This window comes from Halyomorpha halys, unplaced genomic scaffold (genome assembly GCF_000696795.3).
Source record: "Halyomorpha halys isolate HHAL.00 unplaced genomic scaffold, Hhal_1.1 Scaffold1170.1, whole genome shotgun sequence".
In the NCBI taxonomy this organism is placed as follows: domain Eukaryota; kingdom Metazoa; phylum Arthropoda; class Insecta; order Hemiptera; family Pentatomidae; genus Halyomorpha; species Halyomorpha halys.
Genome location: NW_027114716.1, coordinates 102,918 through 125,978, shown reverse-complemented (window position 1 = coordinate 125,978; position 23,061 = coordinate 102,918). Strand labels below are relative to the sequence as shown.

The 23,061-nt window shown below is 31.0% G+C and overlaps 1 protein-coding gene across 1 annotated transcript in view; it reads right to left on the bottom strand.

Moving 5' to 3' along the window:
• Positions 1 to 23,061, bottom strand: part of P5CS (Delta[1]-pyrroline-5-carboxylate synthase) — a gene marked incomplete at its 5' end in the record, with an annotated part of 157,565 nt that overhangs the window by 51,402 nt on the left and 83,102 nt on the right. Inside the window, 1 exon segment of the mRNA XM_014433225.3 lies at positions 3,128 to 3,337. Within this exon segment, the coding sequence (XP_014288711.3) occupies positions 3,128 to 3,337 (210 nt within the window).

Sequence of the window (23,061 nt, the reverse complement as noted above, 5' to 3'; positions counted from 1 at the left end):
TTAATTATTGGTATAATTTATATAAAGATAAATTATTTTTTACTCTAAAAATCGTGGAATGAATAATTTACTAAGATAATAATTTTTAACGTTGTCCATTACTAATAATACAAAGCTCTTAAGACAAACATTCAACTCACTTAAAGACTAAATGGAACTGCTTAATATTCAGTGACAGTTCAGATATTATTACCTGTCTACTATAGAGACAATACCCCAATGAATACATTGCATTCTTAATTTAATGACCAACTTAAAGCGTTTTTTATATTATCGTTTAAAGTAAAAATGAATATTTTACAAAAGGAGCGACAACATAAATCTACTGTTTAAATAAAAGCTTTGACGGGGGAAAATATATATTATCTACGTACGTTAACATTTTGTTCATATTTCGTAAGATTGAAAATTTTCATTTATTTAAGTAAACATATATTTATTTAAGCAGAACCTAAGATTTACAGCGTTTCGGAAATTCTTTTATATGTTGGATTCCGTTCGCAACATTTACGCTCATTAAATTTCGTATTTACATTTCGTGCTGGACTCTGGGCCTTACTAGAACAATTGTTTCCGAAAAAGAAGAGAGAGGCAACGTTGCAGGGCCCTTGCGAGTGTTACCAGTGGAGATGAATATTCATGTATAGCCACGGGTAGGCTATTGTAATTTTATCCTACAATAGGCGACGACACCCAGCGTATTTAAATACCCTTGTATCGTATAGGGCTTATCTGGGCTTATCACAGCGTGAGGGTAAACAAATTCGGATTGTTTCATTAAACTCTACATGAATTAAAAAGGCGAATAAATCTCATGGCCAATTAACACCAAGTAATTAACATAAATATATTGTAAGAGTTGAAAATCAGTTTTAAAGAATTATTATTCATAATTCTAACTTAAACTAGGATTTACTGGAGTAATTGTTTATCAAAAATACAATAAATAATTTTAAGCTCCCATTAATTCAGTTTTACTTTATTTTTTCACAGTTTAGGGGATGTAATGCGAATTACATAATGATAAGAGATTTTGAAATTCTATTAATTTTTTTTTTTCAAACGTCTACATGGTACACATTTCTCCGGTCTGGGGTAAATGTGAATATGGTAGTTACTTAAGTCAACTTATGTTTCTTAGTCTTCACGACGTCTGAATATTTGTGCATTAGCTGGTAAGTAGTTTAAATGTGTCTTTATTTTTCCTTCAATACTTGTTGAACTGTTTTAGAATGATGTGCTATGAATATTTGGTCTGGCTTATTCATATTTTTGGCGTGAGATGTCGTATGGTTGATATAACTTATATTATATATATCTTTTTAACAGTTGATTATAACGGGGTATAGTCATACAAATGACACCCCTAACTATATACAATGTTCTTATTAAAAGAGAAAAAAATAATAATAAGATAAATAGATAAGAATAATGCCAGGTTTAGATTGCATGTATCCAGAGCTTTCGAAAATTTCCAGCATCCATTTTTACTTGGACACTCTACACAATATGGGTATGTCAGTTACATTTATATGGGTTCCAACTCATGTAGGAATCGCAGGGAATGAACTAGCCGATCACGGTGCACGAAGCACTCGCTCTTCCGGGACTGGGTAAAGTAATTTTAACTCCATCAGAAATGAGCAAACCTCTTGAAAAGGAAGTCAAAGATAAATGAAAATCTTTGTAGAATGAAAGACCAATGAGTAAATTAAAAATTATTAAAAAGGATGTCAAGCCCTGGGGTACCTCCAGTCGCAAATGCTGTAGAGAGGAGGTTGTACTGACTAGGCTGAGAATAGGTCACACGAGGCTCACCCACTCCTATCTAATTTATAAAAGAAACGCCTCCGAACTGCCAGTATTGCAACAACAATCTAACAATAAGCCATATTTTCCAACAATAGCCATATATCACACCACACCTCAATAGCTTACTTAGGACTAAAACCAGATATTTCAAAAACCCTCGGAGACGATGATAAAACAATAGAATTAGTATTCCAGTTTTTAAAATCAAAACATTTACTGACAAAAATATAACACTGAACGGAAGAAAAAAAATCAAATTAAACAAATATAAGCAAAATAAAATATAAATGGCGTTGATGACCAATGAAGTTTGACGCCACTAAACAAAAAAACAAACAAACAAATGTTGATGGATTAGTTTTTAACTGCTACTTATAAGAATAAAGGCTTCGTCCAATTTTATATAATAAGCCTTTTATTTTCTTGGCTCTTAAGCTCAATGTCACCCAGCTTTTGCCAGGTGTTCTGGTCCAGTGCTGCTGCGTTCCATTTGTAGAATAAAGTTGTCCGTGGTCCATGGAAATTGTTTGCTTAATCTTATTTTTATTGTGTATATATAAGATTAGTTATCTCTGATCTAGTTTTAAGAATTAAGGTAATCTCGTCTGTCAGTACGTTAATTAATTTAAAAACTAAAAGTTTATTTTTAGCATTAAGTTTTATACTCAAAGACCTTAACATCCCATTCGTAGCAGATTTGGCCCAAAACAGATATGCGTCTTTTCATTCCAAACTCCTTAACCATCCTTACCCATTAATTCTTAATCTTTCATCCTTAACAATCACTGATAATCCTCCGAGGCGTCTGAAAAGAAGATGGCCACGGGACCTTCTAATTTAAATTAATGTTTGATGTACCACCAATAGGTGGTTCCTTCTCAATATTTTCAAGTGTATATGAAACATACAACATATTTACCTATTGTATTATTTTGTACAGTTGTCTATTAAATTAAATAAATAATAAAAAAAAGTTGTATACTAAAAGTTAAAATCTTTTCTTTTCTATTAAAGTCACTGGTCAAACTCCATCCAAAATTATAGTTATAAATTTTGTTACAAGTTTGTTATATATGTTTTAAAAAATGAGACACCTAATAATACTGGAGTAAATAAGAAAAATAAAAGGTGACATAAGAATTGTTTTAATTTTTGCCTTAAGGATAAAAAGTTACAAAAAAATTATTTGGTATCCTGATAGGAATAATCAGTATTCGTATTAAGCAATATAACTCCTGACTTCCTAACATTATGCACCATCTTAAACGCTGTTCGTCCAATAATTATTGAACAGTACTTAACTAAATCTACGTACCTGCAGCGAGTGATTTGAGCTTAGAAGGGCTAAGAGACAGTCTGTTGATGAGCGGTTGTGGTGTGTTGGCTTTCACGGCTTCAGCAAGATCTTTGGAGTTGGCCGAAAGAATTTCATCTTGTTTAGAAATCAACAGTTCAGCCAGTGTTCTGATGCATCCCGCTCGTTCTTCGGGCCTAAGCCGCTGCAACTGTCTGCTTCCAATTCGAGCTGTAACATGGAAGAACAAAGTAAATATATGGCTTGGAGGGGAAAAACTTTATTAAAACAACAAAGATGTGCCATCCAATTTGATAGTGGTAACAGCAGTGGGTTAGGTTACATTTCTCTCATGGCTTAAAATAGATATTTGATTTGAATTAGAGAGTAATTTTAGACTTCCGATTTTCACTTTATTATTTGATTTTCCCATATTGTTAACGTTTGGACGTTATTCTTTCGCATTATCCAAACCATCAAAAAAACTGCTTGCATGTAAATTTTTATTACATTTATCATCAAATTTCAAAAACCTAATTTTCTTTTCCGATTATTTGATTTTCTACAGACTTTCTGTTATCTACAACTTTTAATTTTAATGATTCATTTTACATCATGATTATTCTAGCTCAATTTTTAGTAACTTTTTGTAAATAAAATATTATTATTACTATTACTGCAAGTATAAATTGTTTCAATGCCTGTAATGAGCATTATAAAGTAAATTATTCAAAAGAGGAAAACTCATGAATTTTAAAGATATCTTCTTGCTTTTTAAATTAAGTTTTTTTTTTTCTTTTTCATCAATGGTTCATTTCTGAGTACTTTTATTAATTCTGTATTTTAGGACGAAAGTTAATTCAATAGGATGTAGGATCCGAAGCAAACAGCAAACACAATAATTGAAGTATGTTGATTTAATGTTTAAAAAAGAATTTAACTAGAATTGATTCACTGTAATGAGGTTTCCTTAGCCGAAATTAGTCCAGGATTAATTCCAAAGTCTTACAAAATAGTCTCGTGTGTGTTTCTGTGAACGGTCTGGCTCAAAAATGAAAAGTCGTACGAAACGAAAATTATATATTTAAGGCTGGCCTATGCCTGGAATGGAACAGCAACTTTTCTAGATAAAAACGTCTGACTGGTTGTGCAAAATTATGGATATTAAAATTTTATCGATTTTTTAAAAAATGGCTGTAACAATTTTTATTAATCTCAGCATGTAATTCAATAATTACATGACTTTTAATATTAGCTAAGCATTATCCTCATTGAAATAATCTGACTGGGCTTAAATGACTTATTTTTTAAATCGTCCACTAAAGTGCGTATTATTATAAAAATAAAAACAGTACTTGTTGTAAATAATAATAAAAAATGGATAAATACAAAATAATTAAGAATATTATAAACAACTGAAGGAGAAAAAAAGGAAAAGTAGACGTATCCGATTCGACCGGGAAAAGCCGGCCGGCAATGTAATCTTACTTAAATTTTTTACAGATAGATAATACAATAGGTACTTAAAAAGTTTCAAGTAGATTTTTCGTTAACTCTATCCAACTTTATAGAACTTATCTAAACTTTAGGATTTTTCCATCATATCCACCATAATCATATTCCATACTTTCCACCTACACTTGTCATTTATTTTTATATGTGCTTTATTTTTCTAACATTATTATTTTATAATTTCACACGATACCTAATCAATAAAATATGTTCTATAGCACTGGCCAACTATCCTATCTGCCATTTTATTGAAATATTCACAGGAGAGATTCTGGTAACAATTGAGGTGTTAGCGTGAGAGGACAGTAAGTAAAAAGTTATCGAATTTTCGTTTATTAATTGAAAAGACAAGCAATCAGGGCAATGGTATTAAAAATGGTAAGTAAATTGGCTGAAGCTTCACTAAACACAATTTTTTCGTTTGTTCTGTAAAAAGAAAATCTTGTTTTATACCTTATTTAGTTGCCTTTTGCAGAAATTTTTGCCTGTGACGTACTGTTTTTGCCATGTTAACTCGTCAGTTATAAAATAAAACCTCAAAGTCGATGGAAAATTGAGTAAATTTTTGATTGAGATAAGTTTGTCAAATATTCAAAAGTTGTAAAAGTCATTGTAAACATATTATCTGAGCTGGACAGGTGTGTTTTTTTTTTAAATCATAAAATATTTTTCCATTTATTAAATTTTTTTAAACAAAGAAATATGCTTAGTAAATAAAAAATAGATATGTTCTTAATTTCGTGTCGCAATGGCATAATTAATTATATTGTACTTTTCTGATAGTTGTAATGAAACACAATTTTTTCCTGTAGCAATACTTTAAATCTGAGTTTTGTTTTTTCTTATTTTGGATTCAGTTTTATAAATAGATTTGAAATATCTTAATAAAGAATTTTTAAAGTTAAATAAACATTTATATCATATGTTATATCATTATTCTTAGTTCAGGTGGCGGTTATTTTCTTAGAATATTGTTCATTGGTATCCAACATTTTTACAAGAAGTGAAAAATGATGAAGTGCTTAATCAGTAGGCTGATGTGTATTTTACCGAATGATTGCAGTTAGTCATAAACATACGCAGTACAACCTTTGGCCTACATGCCTGATAAAAAGAAAAAAAAATCGTAATCGATAAAGTGTTGCTGCATATGAATCATATTCTATGAAATTTAAACCCACTCGAAATAAGAACAGGAACCGTTCCTCCATTATAAACCTTGGTATCAACTTCAGTCAAGTTCTTTTCTAGAAAGACCACATTTTCGAACTAATAAGTCATTTAATGCTCTACTTAAGAAGGTCCCTCTAATTTAGACATCGTCGTTCTATACAAAAATGCTCAATTTTTGCTTCATCACTATTTTCTCTCACTTCGATTGAAATTCAATCTTTGGTTAGTTAAAAACTGAGTATCTCCTTCATTCCAAAATTCTACACCTAGCTAAAGTCACAGTGATTTCTTCCATCCCTAACAGAAATTATTATTATTCGATGGGATCGAACTATTTCAATCTATCTAAATCTAAAGTCCAAAGTTCGCCCACTTCCCGCCTCTGTATCCCGTTACACCCAACTCTCAGCTACATTTGATTTTTATGGATATTTTTGTCACTTTCTATTTTTTGTTTGACCTAAGATTTCAACTTTTCCAAAACTTCCTATACAGCCATAGTCATGTCGTTATTATCATTGTCACGTTGTTTATTAACGGAATGAATCAAACGTAACCTAATGTATAATATTAATTTTTAGAGGTATATTCTAAATTTGTTGATGATATTACATAAACAATGAATTATGTTACGATTAAAATAATGTTTTGCAGATAACTTTTGCCTATAATTGATGTTCGTCCCTGATTTGTACGACCATGTAGACTTGTTAATATTGACATGTTTTTCTTATTTAGCATTATATTGGGTTGTAAAATAAGTTCGTAGCGTTTTTGAATATTTCAATTTAATCCTCTCTGTGTTTATTATCATGTTTACTTCCTCAATAATGTTTACATATTCTAAAAAAAAGATTAGTTAAGTTTAACCGAGATTCCTTATCTTTAAGTGGTATTTTGCTTGCTCAAAATGGAAGAGAAAAATAATTCATTTAATGATTTTTTATTTATGAAAAAGTAAATCCGCTGCACAGACGGTTAATAAATTTGCAGTTTGTATAGCAATGATGACTTAGGAGTAAGCACCATCCGTTAGAGGTTTGCTCGGTTCAGAACCGGAAATTTTGACTTGGAAGACGCAAAGCTCTGGGGTCGTACTTCAACAACAGTGAATAAATTCAAGCATTGATCACAGACAATCTTGACTATACGACACAGAATACCGCAGAAACGCTTAACATATTTTATGCAAGTGTCTCAAATCATTTGGGGGCTGCGGGATAAGTTTCTCGAAGTGATATTGGGGTTCCTCACAGTTTGACGGAAAAGACTTTATTGGACCGCATATCCATTACCGATTTCCTCCTGAAACGTAATGTTAATGATCCATTTTAAAAAAAATAATAACTGGGGATGAAAAGTGGGTCCTGTACAATAATATTGGACGGAAAAAGTCCTAGGGAAAACGATGTGACCCGCCGTTAACGACTCCAAAAGCAGGATTACATAACCAAAAAAGGTTATGCTGGGCATTTGGTGGGAATGGTAATAGTACAAGAGCCAGGAAGAAAAAAAGGCAGTTATCTCACCCCAATTTTTGATTACTTTAATGAAAACTATGTATAATTACTAGTCAAAATTGATGAGTCTGCCAAGTATAGGTAGGGGGAATAAAAATGGCGGCTGTTTCACAACCTTAAAAAAACATTAATTTTTCATTCGGAGCTCTATATCTTAAAAACTGCCAACAAAACTACAAAAATACAAGAGTACATTGTTTAAAGAAGAGTAAATTTGCTGAAATATTAGCCCTAAAAGAGCCATTTCTCGAGATAAAGCTTTTTAAAAAGCAAAATTTCTTAAAAATCTTCTGAAAGATTAGTTAGTAGTTAGCTAATTTATTTTGAGAAATCTATATATCATAACTATGAGACGTACAGATGTCTATTAGCACTCAAATTAAAGCTAGTTTAATGGACTATAAATAAGTTGATGACCTTTACCTTCATAGGATTTTCATGATATTTGCTAAAATAAATTGATTTATAGTTGTTCGGGCAATAAATTTGATTTATGAAAAACTTCATTCCAGAAACCATTGGACTTCCAGCACTCAAATTAAAGCTAGTTAAATTTACTGCAAAATGATACAAATGATATTTGATAAAAGAAACTCACAAAATGTTAATTTATAGTTGTTCGTATAAAATATTGGATTTTTGAAAAAAAATATCTCTAGATCCATAAGACGCACATATGTCTGCCAACACTTAAAATAAAGTAAATTTAACTTACTATAAAGTAGTTTATTACACTTATTTTCATAGGGCCAGTAGTTTTTATGATATTCACATATGAGTATAAATTTGGCAAATGAAAATTTGTCCGAACAACTATAAATCAATTTATTTTAGCAAATTTCATGTAAACTATTACTCCTACGAAGATAAACATCATAAAATATATTATAGCTCATTAAACTAGCTTTGATTTGAGTGCTAATAGACATCTGTACGTCAAATGAGATATAGATTTTTCAAAATCAATTCACTCACTACAGATCTTTCAGTACATCCCATATAACATTTTTATGAAATGTTGATTTTTAAAAATCTGTATCTCGAAGACTATTAAACGTAAATAACTCTATTAGGGCTCATATTTTAGCAAATTTGCTCTTCTTTAAATGACGTTCTCTTATGTTTTCTTGTGTTGTTCCTACTTTTTGAGATATAATGCTCCGAATGAAAAATTAGTTTTTTTTTTTATTGCTTTGAAACAGACGCAATTTTTTATTCCCCCTACCTTTACTTGGCCGACTTTTTCTTCTCTTGGCCTCTTGTACTATAAGTTGTCCTTTATTTTGAGCTCCTTTCGTCCAACCACACCAATAATTCTGCAGTATACTGTGCCCAGTTGGATCAATTAAAAGGCAGCGGGAGTAAGTAGAGTAAAAGCGTCCAGCGTTGGCTAATCGCAAAGCCACAGTTTTCCATCACGATATCGCTCGGCCTCAAGTGTCTTTGCCTACCCAGCAGAAATTATAGGAGTTTGGCTGAGATGTGATCCCCCACTCACCCTATTTACCAGACTTTGTCCCACCAGATTTTCACTTATTTCAGGCTCTTAAAAACTCTCTGGAAGGGAAACACTTTAATTCACTCGAGGCCTGCAAAACACACATAGATGAGTTCATTACGCAAAAATCTGAGAAGTTCCGGGTGGGAAAATTAAAAAATTATCTAAAAGATGGCAACGTGTCATAAATCAAAATGGGTCATATATAATTGATTTAAAATATTTACAAGAATTTGAAGTTTTTTTAAATCGGCAGTAAAAAATGGTTCGAACTTATTTTACAACCGGTAGTTAAATCTTAATAACGAATAGGAAACCATGGTCATAGGCTAACATTGGGTTGAATAAATGTTAAATAATTATGGTTGGAACTATTTATATTTTTGTTAAATAGACTACAATCCCAGAACAATAAAGATATTTTTATTTCATTTATTACAATTACACGCTTGGTGGACAGCGTTTTTTATCAATCAATTAATAGCGATTTTATTATTATTCTAATCAGTCGTGCAAAATTAGATTGAATATGCCAATTCTTTTTAAATTTAGTTGTAACTTAAACTGCTAAGATTGGTTAAGTTGTTTAGGTTGATTTATTGAGAAGAGACAGAATAGACAATTGTGTTTAGAGGGCTCGCATTGTGAGGAGACATAGTGAATGAGTACTGCCAAGCCGACAGCCGCAAAACAAGGCGGGCACAATGCAAGGACGTCTGTGGTGTACACAGGAGAATAACAGACTAATGATGATGGAGAGGTACAATCCCTCTCGCGGGGTTGGCTGACCACTGGGGTGAGGGCCTATGGGGCTCTGGCAAGTTGGAAGGAGGACAGGCACGAGGTTCCGTTGGGGAAACTGACAGCCATTCGCTGTCAATGATTTATTTGATAGAAGTGCCAATTGAATCATTAATTATTAATATAAACATACAAAAAAGTATCTCTAAATATTATGAAGGGCTAGAAATTATTCAGTAATTAGAAGAAAGTACTATTTGATTTTAAGAACTTTTTCGTTGGGGTGAGGGAGGGGATTATTAAGTTGACCAAAGAATTTAAAATATCCGTAGATTATGCAATGATTTTGCATGTTTGTACTGGACTATAAAAATAATCTTTGAATATTCATCAGGTTTAGAAAATAATAATAAGACAAAAGGAGTTTGGCACTTATTTTATTTTAATTTAAGTTAAAATGTAGTTAAGATTGACAATTATATAATTACGGTTGACAAACATATTTTACAATGTATTGCTTAATGTATGTTTTAAAAATTTTAAGTGATATTTTTACTGGGAAAATATAAAAAAAAGAAGGAATTTTCATAGTTACTTAAGCGCAGTTAGGTTTATTTCAAACTTAGCCGTACTTTTTTCAATAATTATTTCCAGAGGAGGTCAATGGACTACTAACTCCAAGGACCAGGGTTTGAATCCGGGCTGTGGCAGATAATTATTATCTGTTACCTGTAGCCGTTGAGTCAGCCCTATGGGTTCAGGAGCCCTCCGGGTTCACCCAGCCTCTTGGAGTTAGTACCCTTAATTGGGTAAAAATCTGGCAGTCAAGAGTGATTCTGACCAAATCACCTCCTTGCACAACCGTTGGTCTAGAAACAGTACTTCCTTACAAAATACTGCACTCCTGACCTTTCATGGCTTGTAAAGGTACAGATTTAATTTAATTTAATTTCAAGAAGAGTATGGTCCTTATATAACTCCCATCATGAGGATCCACCACCCTTCTTTACTAAGAATCATACAATGTGGTAGTGTGATCAGTGTTTACGTTCAAGAGTCGTTCGTTGCCGTGTGAGTTAAAGCACCAACTTTGTCTGGCTTGTGACTGCAGCTGCGCAGATTCGAATCCGGTCTCAGAGGTCGGATTTTATTTCTGTGAAGGTCCCAAAAAATGAAAACATTACCCCTCCCCCCAATCATGGTAAAATGGTATCCTCTAAATTTTCTAAATGTAATTTCTATATTACCATATGAAATCAAATAAGGATTACATCACATTTTACAATTGAAGAGATGAATGGATGGAGGTGTTGTGTTAAAATAAATGAATCTGAAAAAAAAAATATAATAATTTTATGTTCATTTTTTCTGTTTCGGAATACTAAAATCAATTTTTAGCTTTTGGAAATTTTGTTTTAGCTCTCTTTGAATCTGAAACAGAAATTCTTTTATAGTCGGGTTTGTTCTCTTTATTTATTTTTTTTGTTTTATTGTTATATTTTTTTTAGTTATGTTGTAATTTCACTATGTAAGAATTAATCATAAATTATCTTTCAGGATCGGATTTAACTAGGAATATTACTGATGAATACAATTTATTTTTATTATTATCGTTATTATTTATTTATTTTATCTCTTTATTTTCTCAAATTGCTTTTTCAGTAAATGTCAATTATTTATTTTAAGTATTGTATAAATATCATTCGTTCTCGTTTGTTATTTTCTCTTTCATTATTTAATTACATAACAATAGCTTTTTATTTGTTGATTGTTCAAAGGTTAAAGCATAGTACATAGTTATCACCCCTTTTGCACGAGACATACTCTCTCCTTCTTTTATTGTCCCTGATAAATCAACTGTTAAAAAAAAAAAATTACAAAATGTTAAAACAAACATGTAAAAATCATCAAGATAATTAAGAAATAAAAAGAAAAAAATGTTCTATAAGAAACTTGGCATAATTATAAAATTTTATATAGCTCTGACTTTTATACATGTACGTTTGTGTTTAATAAAGCTTACTAATTTATAATTCTTGTAAGAAAAAAAGATCAATTATCGTAAGAGAGCACAGCTTAAAAGTTTTTCTATAGTTTGTCAATGTATATCCTACAGCTATTGAGGGGAAAGGATTTGGAACAGTTCCGAAGTATCAGATCATTAAGGTGTGGTAGAACTTCTGGATAATGGCCAGAACTTTTTAAAATTATGACGAACCCTACAAAAAAAGTATTTTTCGGACGTGTAAGTGTATATAAAGAAAAAAAGTTTTGTAAATTCTCAGATAAAATTATTTAATATTATTCCAAAATCTGCTACTAAAAAATATTAAATATCTGATCAGAAAAAATAGCAAAATGTAAGAAGAAAAATATTAAAAGAAACAGTTCTTTTTATTTTTTACAGCTTACAACTGATGTAGAACTCATTATCATCTGATAAAGAACCGAATATATTCAGTGAATGAACATGATTTACTAGGAAGAAAGGCTATACGTAGCGAAAGTGCCTCAGAAAGCTTTTTGTGGTTTCAATCAAAGCTCAAATCTCTTATCTCTTCTTGTTCATTAGCTAAGGTCATACGCGAATTAAGGCCGACTGAGGATATAAGCACTCATCAATCCTACGTATTCATATTATTCATAATAATTTAATTTAAAATCTTATTTTAAAATGCTTTATGTAATGATGTAAATATATCACATTTTTTTTTCTAATTTAGGATAAATTTTTAATTTTAAATAATCTGGGATTTCATTGCTTATGTATTATTGTCCTCATTATTTTTCAACAACAATTTTATTTTATTAATCCTTTTTATAGTTAAAATTACTACTAAATAAAAATTTAGTCCCTTGTCCAACTTCGTAGTCTATATCTTTTAAACCTCGTAATTCATTGCCAAATGTTCATATACGAATGGACATATTATTATCTTTGTAAAAAAGGTTTTTTAAAAGCTTTATAATTTTAATAAACCATAGGCGTATATGTTCAAAAGGTTTAATGTCTGTAATTAAGAATAATCAAATTATAGCAATGGACAACTACTAGATTACTAAAAAAATATTTAGAATATTAAAGCAAGATATATTGAATATTTAAACAAATATGAAGAAAACAAATGATACTATAGAAAAAAATTGATAGATTAAGTTTTATAAAATGTTTTACTCGGTTTATAGGACAAATTTGAGTTGTTGATACAATTTTGATCATTGACTGTTTGGAAGATTGTAATATTTATTAATAAATAAAAAGTATTTTAAATAAAAAAAAAATCCCTAAATCTAGCAATCACGAACATTGCGAAGACTGTTATATATTACAATAAAATATATAATAATATATTTTTTCTTTAAACCAGTTTTTTATCGGAATATGTTTTATAGCGATAATAAATTTAACATATTTTAGTCAAGAATATATCAGACATTTAGGATATGAAGCTGACTTGTCATAAAGCTGCTACCATCGGTTTTTTTTGAGAGAGAGAGACACAAAAGCTTTTATCTTTTTTACTGTTCATTCTTTCGTTCCTTCTGAAAGATTAGTGGCACGGAAGTAAGAAGCACTTTTATTCACTTCTCATCAAAAAAGTCCATTAAATTGTGTTCAACGTTAATAGCGAGTAGCAGTGTCGTTTAGAATCAAATACCGTTAAGTCCACTTTTAGCGAAAAATAATTTTTAAAATTAAAGAACATTTTTTTTTCTTTTCAGGAATTTGTACCCTTTATTTTATTTCTTTATTCATTTTGTCATCTGAACAGCGTTCATTATCATGTCCTAAAATTAAAATATTTACTATTAACATAAATAATTTAATATTTAAATACATATACACCCACTTCACTAATATATATCCATTTAAAATATCAAAAAGTTTTAGATTTGTAAATGGTTATAAATTAGTGAATCAGATGTATATTTAGTTAAATATTAAAGTATTTTTACGTAAATGTGTGAAAAATTGTTTCATTAAAATTCTATATAAAATATTTTGCATGTAATTGTATATTAATAGTAAAACAATTTAATGTAATTTTTTTTAAATAAATAAATTTTATTCTCTCCAACGTTTCGGACGATTTCCCCACCCTCAAGAACAATCATAATACAATTTTGGAATCAAATCATTTTTAAATTACTCTTGCAGTCTATTATGCCTAGGTCATTAATTTAAGTTCACAATTAACCTAGTTTGTTAATTCTTCACATTAAATTAAAAATTAAAACTTTTAATTACAGTCAACCTTTATTATAATTTAAAACAACAATATTAAATGTTAAATTATAATAGAGAAGGTTGAGTGTGATTAAAAGTTTCAATTTGATATGTAAAGAATTAACAAAATAGGTTAATTGTGAACTAACGGCCTGGGTATAATAGCCCTACTTAGAGTTTTTAAAAATGGATATGGTTCTAGAATTATATTAAAATTGTCCTTAAGGATGGCCGAATTGGCAGAAACGTCGGACTTATAAAAAAATAAATTGTTTTGAGACTAAAATTGGATAAAATTTATTTATTAAAACAATAATAACCAGTCTCAAGAAAGTGTGAAGATTATATATAAAGTAAATATTTTTATTTTAGAACTTGATAATGTCCCGAATAATCCAAAACGTTCATATGAAATAATGAATAAAAAAGACAAATAAAGGGTATGAATTTTTGAAAAGAAAAATAATAAGTTTTATACAAAAAAATCTTTGGAATTTATGTTAGGATTACAACTGATTATTTATATTTTATGATCAATTTTTCCCAAGGAAGTGATCGTACAATTTATTTTTCTAAATTATATATTTTCTGAGTTATGGAGGGGACAAATATCCATATAATTAGTCCAATGTTTGATATTGGCTCTATAATATAATATTTTATTTGAGGCATCTGGTTTGGAGTTTGCTGAATTATACCAAGCACGAAAAGGAGCTTCATAGAGAAATACAGTATTGATATTAAGGATGTTGGAAAAATAGCAGAAATATAAACCTGGACTTTCTGAGAATCATCCACCGTCACATGCATGGTGACAGATGAGGATGGTGATGTCTCAGAGGAGGTCATGTCTATAATAATAATAATAAGCATCTTAAAATATCTCGAAAAGATATGCAACAAGAATTTTTAACAATGCTCAAAATTAAGCAACGAAAAGTGCTCAAAACCCAACAAACTGGGAAGCAAAAAATCAAGGCCATCAACACCTGGGCTATACCAGCTCTTAGTTATAGCTTCGGCATAGTGCAATGGTCTCTCAAAAACAACAGGAGTTTATCTCGCCATCATAAGGATGGACTCTGGTTCAACCGCACTTAATCTGAGCAAAGGTGTTGAATCAAAAATCGTATCACAAAATGAGCGACTGGCAGAATGGAAAAGAAAGTCTCTGCATGGGAGATTCTATAGCCAACAGAACGAAGCCTCCATAGACAAAGAGAGATCACTTGAATGGTTAAAAGCTGGAAGGCTATTCTCCGAGACAGAGGGATTTGTGGTTCAAGATCAAGTGATTGCTACGAGATCATATAGGAAGCATTTGTTAAAAGACACAACACCAGATAAGTGTCGATTATGCTCAGTAACGCTCGAATCAATCCATCATATCACTGGAAGATGTGGAGTGCTGGCTGGTACTGAATATCTGCAGAGGCTCAACAATGTGGCCAAAATTTTGCATCAGGCTCTGGCTGTGAAGTACAACCTAATTGAAGATAAATGCCCTTATTACAAGTACCACCCAAATAAACTCCTCCAAAAAGGTTCTCTCAGGCTATATTGGGATAAATCAATTATTGCAGACCATACAGTACGCCATAATAAGCCAGACAACCAGCTTTTAGACCTAAGAAAAAAGAAAGCGGAACTTAATGATGTTGGGATCCCCAACGATAATAATATAAGCTCCACTGTGGGAGAAAAAGTGAGGAAATACCAGGAATTGGCGATAGAATTGAAAGAAATATATAAATTGGAACATGTTACCACTACTCCATTCATAATATCTCTAACAGTGGCAGGCGTGAATGATCTGGGAGTGCCTATAGACGTGCTAAGAGAGGCTCAACAGTCAGTTATCTTGGACACTGCACATATAGTGCGAACATTTTTAAATATATGAAAAAAATTATTATAAGAATATATAAAATGAGAATAGAATAAATGAAATAAAATAGTATGTCATATCATAAAATATAAGATGACTAACACTTCTGATAATAAATAAAAAGAAGAAAAATGATAAAAAATCAAATACAATTAAACTAAAAATAATAAATGGAAAGGTACAAATTCTGCTGATATACATATTTATAAGTATAAACATAAATCTAAAACATTAACTACATAAAATATATAAACCTTATTTGAAACTTTCAATTGTAATTCTTCCGGAATTGGGTGGACAGAAGGTGGTAGAAGATGCGGGATTTAAAGATTGGAAGGGTATTAGAGCTACGAATAAAGGAGGGAATAGAATTCCATAGGGAAGAGGAACGGATGAGGAAAGATCTACCAAAGGCTTCGGTTCCATGGGCAGTTACAAATAAGTCTGAAGGTCGTAAGCGGGTATTGCAGGAATGCACTGAGGAATTAAATTGAATGATATCAGAGATGTATAATGGATGACGGGATTGGATAACCGGCAGCGGATGGAACCAAAAAAATGTTTACGACGGAAGGAGGGGTAAAGCCATTTGAACTCTTCATAAAATCGTGTGATAGAGGGGTCCCTGGGGACCCAAAAGATTTTTTTTTTTTTTAAATAATTTATTTATTGTTATTTACAACTGTATACACATATATACAACAAGTAAATTTGCTGTAGGTGACATGATACAAACATGTGGAGAATCTACCCACTGATAGAACTCCAATAACATTTCTAAAGGAGAAGATCTCGAGGCCATCTTCTTTTCAGACGCCTAGGAGGATTATTAGGTAATGAAGAAGAAGCCAGGTTTGAAACAAGTGGATTTGGGTGGTTTAGAAGTTTTTTATGGAAGGAACGGTATCTGTTTCTGGCCAAATCGGCAACATATGGAACATTGAGGTCCTGATGGATGACTTGATTTGTGACAAAGTAAGGAGCATTAAGGATTTTACGAAGGATTTTGAACTGTAAGGATTGGATTCTGGAGGAATTTGATGGTTTAGTGGAGCCCCACAGCTCAACATGTCCAGATAGGCCTTATAATATTAATGTAGATCAGTCTTTTGTAATGGATTGGCAATTTAGACCGTTTGACTAGTAAATGTTGCAATAGGCGGAATCTACAAGCAGTTTCTTGTCTTTTTAGTCTTGTATGAGGATTCCATGTCGGTCGTTTGTCGAGATGTAGTCCTAAGTAACGGATCTGTTCGACAGGAATATGTGGGGTATTATTAAAGGATACTGTAGGGCAAGAGGTCATGGGTTTACGTCGAGGGGTAAATGTGATTTGGTGGGATTTATTGGAATTTATTTTAATCCTCCAGTTTTGGCACCATTCTTCAATGGTGAGGGTTTGACCCAAAAGATAAATCGTAAAAAGCAATTATTTAACTATTTTTATATACTGTACAGTTTATTTATATATTGTTTTATGTATTTTTTAATTATATATTAATTAGTTTTATATTTGTTATGTGTATATCTATTAAATTTATGTTTATTATTTTTATATTTATTAACCTTTTTAATATTGGTATATTCTTATAATTATCACTTTTATATTTATTACTTTCAGTTTAATGTATTTATATTTTTGTATATAGTGCTATTTTGAATTTAAATTTAATATATTTGTGGACGACAATATTGGGTTTATATATATATATATATATTGGTTATATTTAAAATGTTTATTATTTATTATAATGTTGATTATAATTCTGTACTGTGTTAGATGAAGAAAAAAAGTCCTATTTGGGTATGAGAGAAAAATGAAAATAATGGACATAAAGAATGATAAAGGATTAGAAAGAAAATAAAAATATGTTAGGGGAAAAGAACAAAAACAATAAAAAAAATCATGTATCACAAAAATGATATAATTCAAATTTTTACACTATGACTATTTATAGATAGATTTAAGAAACAAATTGTTTTGTTCTAATGTTAAGTTGTGTAAGACGCAGTGAGCAGTACCACAATTTTAATATAGCATTTTTCTCGCTTGTTATTTTATATAAATGGTTTTTATGAAAAATAATGATCTTTTATAATATTAGCATGATTAACAAAATTATATATACAAGTGCGAGACGTTGTTGCAGGTTTTTGAAAGTTGTGTTCCTAAGAGCTAGCGACCTATTTAAGCTTTCTCCAACAAAAGCTCTCGTGGGAGGCTTTTATGAACCAAACGAATTAGTTTCACACTGGAAAGAACTTGAATACCTCCCACGCTCTGGGATATTATTTATCATCATAGGCGATTCTTCAGTGTGCGCAATTCCTAGTGCTTGAGCCACAAAAAGGTTTTACCACTCGAATCAAATGAATGAGGAGTGGATTATAAAATAACACTGTGTTAATGGTGAATTACATCGGATTGAAATGATAGAAGAAACCATCACAATGATCTTCTAAGCTTTATTGAATTTAATATTGTAGGTACAGCAGACAATACAATGCAGCATTTTCGGGGCGATGTTTTAGATAGAAAAAAAATTTCCTTGAAAACCATTTAAGCGGATTAAAAATAAACGTAGGCCAAATTCCAACACGTTAAAATATTATCGTATGAAATTATTCAATTATGTATATTCATACATAAGGAGATTTACTGTTATCAAGAATTTATTTTTTTCTCCTAATTTATGAAAATAATTACCTTACTTATGTGTCTCTAACGTAGCTTGCGGGTTTAATCGTCATTATAAAGCATTGATAGCAACAAAAACTAAATATTCCTGTTAGATATAAAGTATATTTACCTAGATATAAAACAATCATAAAATAAGTTATTTCGCCGGTGTACCAATATAAATTCGTCAGGTCATTTATAGAATTAATTATCTGTATTAAACCATGGATATTGACTAATGGCCTATGGTAAGAACATATATGACTGTACTTTAAATCACTTGACTCATTTTTTTTTGTTTTAATTTATATATTAGTAGGCCAGTTTAATAACCTGTTAAGCACAATGGAGACTTTGTATACCATATTTTTTGAGCAAATTTCTCAAAATTTAGTATTTTTAAAACAATTGTTCGTTCTGAATCCAATGTCATGAACACTTGTGTAATTTTTGCTAAGAATATGGATGCATCAAATTTGTAGAAAAAAAAATTCTAATTTGAAAACCCGCGTTGTCACATTGTAGGAAAAATTAATATAAAATCTGGTAAAATCTTACACAACTATGAGATTTATAGAGGTGAAATTAACGAATATTAACTTTCACCCTGCCATCGGATAAAAAACATATAATCGGAAGAGATCGGGCGGTCTCGGCTTTTTCAATCCGAATTCACATTTCCCTTCTATTCTCCTTTAATTATTTATCAAATTCGTTAATATTTTGAATTTATCCATTGTTCGCTATTGCTAATAATGAGAACCGATTATTTATATTGAATAAGTGAAATTAAAGGTACTTTAGAAAAATTCTCCATTTAAGTCCTTTTAGACTATTTGAATGAAGATAAAACTTACTGTTACGCCCACTTAATTGTTCATTCATTTACTGTGTTTAAGCCGTCTGAGCCGATTTTTTAGAAAAAATGTACTGTGACATCCCAGGCATACAGATTACCTTAATATTTAAATTCAGTTTGGTTCGACTTGTGATTGTTGAGCTTGACTGGTCACACGCATACCACTTTGTAGGACTTCGTTATTGTGACTTAAGGAACCTCAAAAAATGTTTTTGTTGAAAACTAAAATTCAAAATTTTTCACAATCTCAATACTCACATCGATAAGTGAATGTAAAAACACAATTTCATATTTCTTTATGATTTTTTATATATCTTTTACATGTATTTTTATTTCGCCAACTATAAAAGTGTTGGACAGTGAATATTAGGTTGGACTCCATGTTCCCAAGTACTCACATTATCCTTAAGCTAATTTTAGAAGATAAGGAAAGAAGTTTTGTTAATCCTTCTCAGCGTTTCTCTCGGATTTATAATTAAATAATGTCATGCATATATAATTAAATAAATATGTATGTCTGAGTGGAAGAGCAAGCAGGTGAGGTAATTTTAAGGTTGAATTTTATCATCCCACAAAGCTCCTAATTTCTGAAGGGAAGTGCTTGTTCACTGTGGTTTGTTCATTTGCAACTAAATGAGTCTCATCGCTATACAAATAGTCATCAAGCTAATCAAACAATTGTCACCTCCTAATAGCGCAGTTTAAACTAAATGCCAATAAATTTTTACTGGCGCCATTACCAAGACTTAGCAATTACCGTACCGTTCGCCGCTTTCACTTCCACTCCTTGTTACATTATTACAAACGCTAGTCTTCCGGAATGAAATTAGGAGGGGAACTTGTTTGAATTACAAAATTAAGGTAGCTACATGTAAAGCCTTTAAATAACGTCGAATTATGACCAGTAGCCCGGTGAACTTTTATCTCTTACAATAAACAAAATACAATCTCTTTTGAATAGGGCTGAGGGAGAAGGGTTATTTATCCAACTTTTTGGATATAATGGAAGTTTGGTGTTTGTTTGCAATGGATTCTGTTTTATTTCAGTTGACTTTTCGGAGATAAACCGCGTTAATTATTTTAATTGTATTGAAAGTTTATCAAGCGAAGACTTCGCTTGCAAATGCTCTCCCTAATCTGTGTTTCTAAAATTACATTGTTAATATTCTGAAACTAATTTTTGTCTTAATTAAAATTCAGTAATCCCGAAACAATACAAAAGTTTTTTTGACTCACTTTCTGGACCCCCAACCCTATTGGAATAGACATTACTAACTCAAAAAATTCAATAAGAAGACTAGAACTTCTCTGGAGCAGGAACCTGCTACACTACTGCAGAAATTTGCGGGAGAAATTTGCAGCCCCATTAACCTACGTCTTTTTGCGGAGATAGTAGTTGGGCAATATCAGAGTGCCTTCACTAGGGAGAAGTCCACCACCGACCAGCTGTTCAGTTTAAGACAGATCCTCGAGAAAATGAATGAATACAATTTCAATAAGCATATGCTTTTTGTAGACTTCAAGTTGGCGTATGATAGTTTGTGGCGAGAAAAATTATATAAGGCAATGGAAAAACTTGAAATCCCACCAAAAATAATTAGATTGACCAGAGTGACAATGTTGAACACGATCTGTCATGTAAGAGTGCAAGGAGATTTGTCAAATAAATTCAAGTGCGAAGGAGGTCTGAGACAAGTTGATACTCTAGCATGCACTCTATTTAATCTAAATATACAAAGCCCAGTGAGAGATGCTGGTATACGGACAACTGGCACTTTATTTACAAAAAGCACCCAAACACTGGCTTACGCCGATGATATATGTATTATTGGAAGATCCTTAACGGCTATGACGGATGCTTACTGCTCGCTAGAGATATATATATATATCTAGATGGGTCTAAAGGTCAACGAGAAAAAAAAATAAATATATGACAACTGACAGCCGTCATACAGGTCTAACAATCCAAGTTAGTATATACAACTTTGAAATAGTTTATAGGGTTAAATATTTGGGATCGGTAGTGACTGCGGATGATGACATGAGCCAGGATTTGAACCAAAGAATTGTTGCCGCAAACAGATGTTATGGCCTCTTGAATTTTATGAAAAACCGCTCACTACCACGAGCAACTAAACTTCTCCTTTACAAAGTCCTTATAATACCGTTACTGACTTATGGGTGTGGAACATGGACATTGACGAAGGACAGTGTAGAAAAAAAGTGATGAACAATGATGAATGGAGAACCAGGCGAAACCAGGAACTGACCAACTTGTACAAGGAACCGGATTTTATGATATGTATCCGGATAGCTAAACTAAGATGAGCGGGCCACGTTGTACGAATGGACGAGACCTCAACTCCAAGGAAGCTGTACAGCACGGAGCCAAAGTGGGTTGACCAAAGTTGGGATGGAGGGACAGAGTAAGTACCGATGCCAAAGTCAATAATCAGGAACCGGTGGATGGCTGCTGAGGATAGGGAAACATGGAGGACAACTCTTGAGGCAGCCAAGATTCAGTAATGGATTGTTGAGCTCGGGATGTTGAGGAGGCATTTGCAAATTTTATAATAAAGAAATATATAATACCAATATATTAATCTCTACCCCCGTAGAAGAGGATAATTGGACTTAATTTAATATCATGAATTTTCGACTTGCAGGAATCATAAAAGTCTGAAAAGACCTCTGCTTCCTTCGGGTATAAGCAAAAAAACAGCAGGTAGTTTACACCTTATTTGTTTTATTTTATATATTTAAATTTATTTATCAAATAGTAGAGCAAAGTTTATTTGTAAGAAGGTACACTTAGTACTACAGTTTAAAATTAACTATTATCACCTGGTATTTGGAAGTAGATATGTATTTAACGATAACAGAAAAATAAAATAAAATAAAAATAAAAAAAGGAAAAAATTAAAATATATAAAAATAATTGCAATTTGAAACCTTAACATTTCACCAAAACTTGTTTACTACTTGTACTTTTACTCTAATATAAACATTACATCGTCTCAGCCTTCGTCAAAATTCGTGTGATTTAAATGAGTAAGTTATTTTTTGTTCAATGTTCATAATTGATTTTTATTATTTAAATTATGTGTGGTATAGTATAAATGGGCTTAGACAATGTTTATTTTGATTGTAATGTTTCGATTTTTATATTTCAATAATTTGCGTGTGAAATATGTATACTAATACGTTATAAATAAATAGCCCGTACAAGATTTCGTCTACTTGAAAATCGAATTGCCTTGTAGTAAAAACATAAAAAAAAAAAAAAAAATCATAAGTTAAAAATTACCAACTCACAAAATAATAGGAACAATAGCATAATTTATTTTTTACCTAAAACCCAAAAATATGTAAATATATTTACATATATAAACGTTAGATATTGATAATTCATAGAAATATAGCGGCAATATTTACATGAAAAAGAAGGAAGAATAATGTCTCAGAAAAAGGTTTAAAAAAAATCCTGGAATTTTTAAAAAAAAGATAACATACATTGGAAATTCTCTTCGCCTTTATGATAATTTAAAATTTGTAGTAAAGAAAACATTCCTATGCCTCATGGGCGTTCGATGTTGTGTTAACAGCTACTCTTTAATAACACTTAACTAACATGGCCAAGGACTGAGGGGAGGAAGTTGTTCATTCAGCGTAATGAGCTTTAATAGACAATACCCTGATGAATTCATTGCAATATCCTAACATAATTTATCTACACCATTAAATTCTTGTAATTAAAAGTTAAATTAATCCATAATTTTTTTAATAATGAAACTATCATAAAAATAATTAAAAATTATTTCAAGCTGATCAAAATATGTAGTTTAGGATTCAGGCT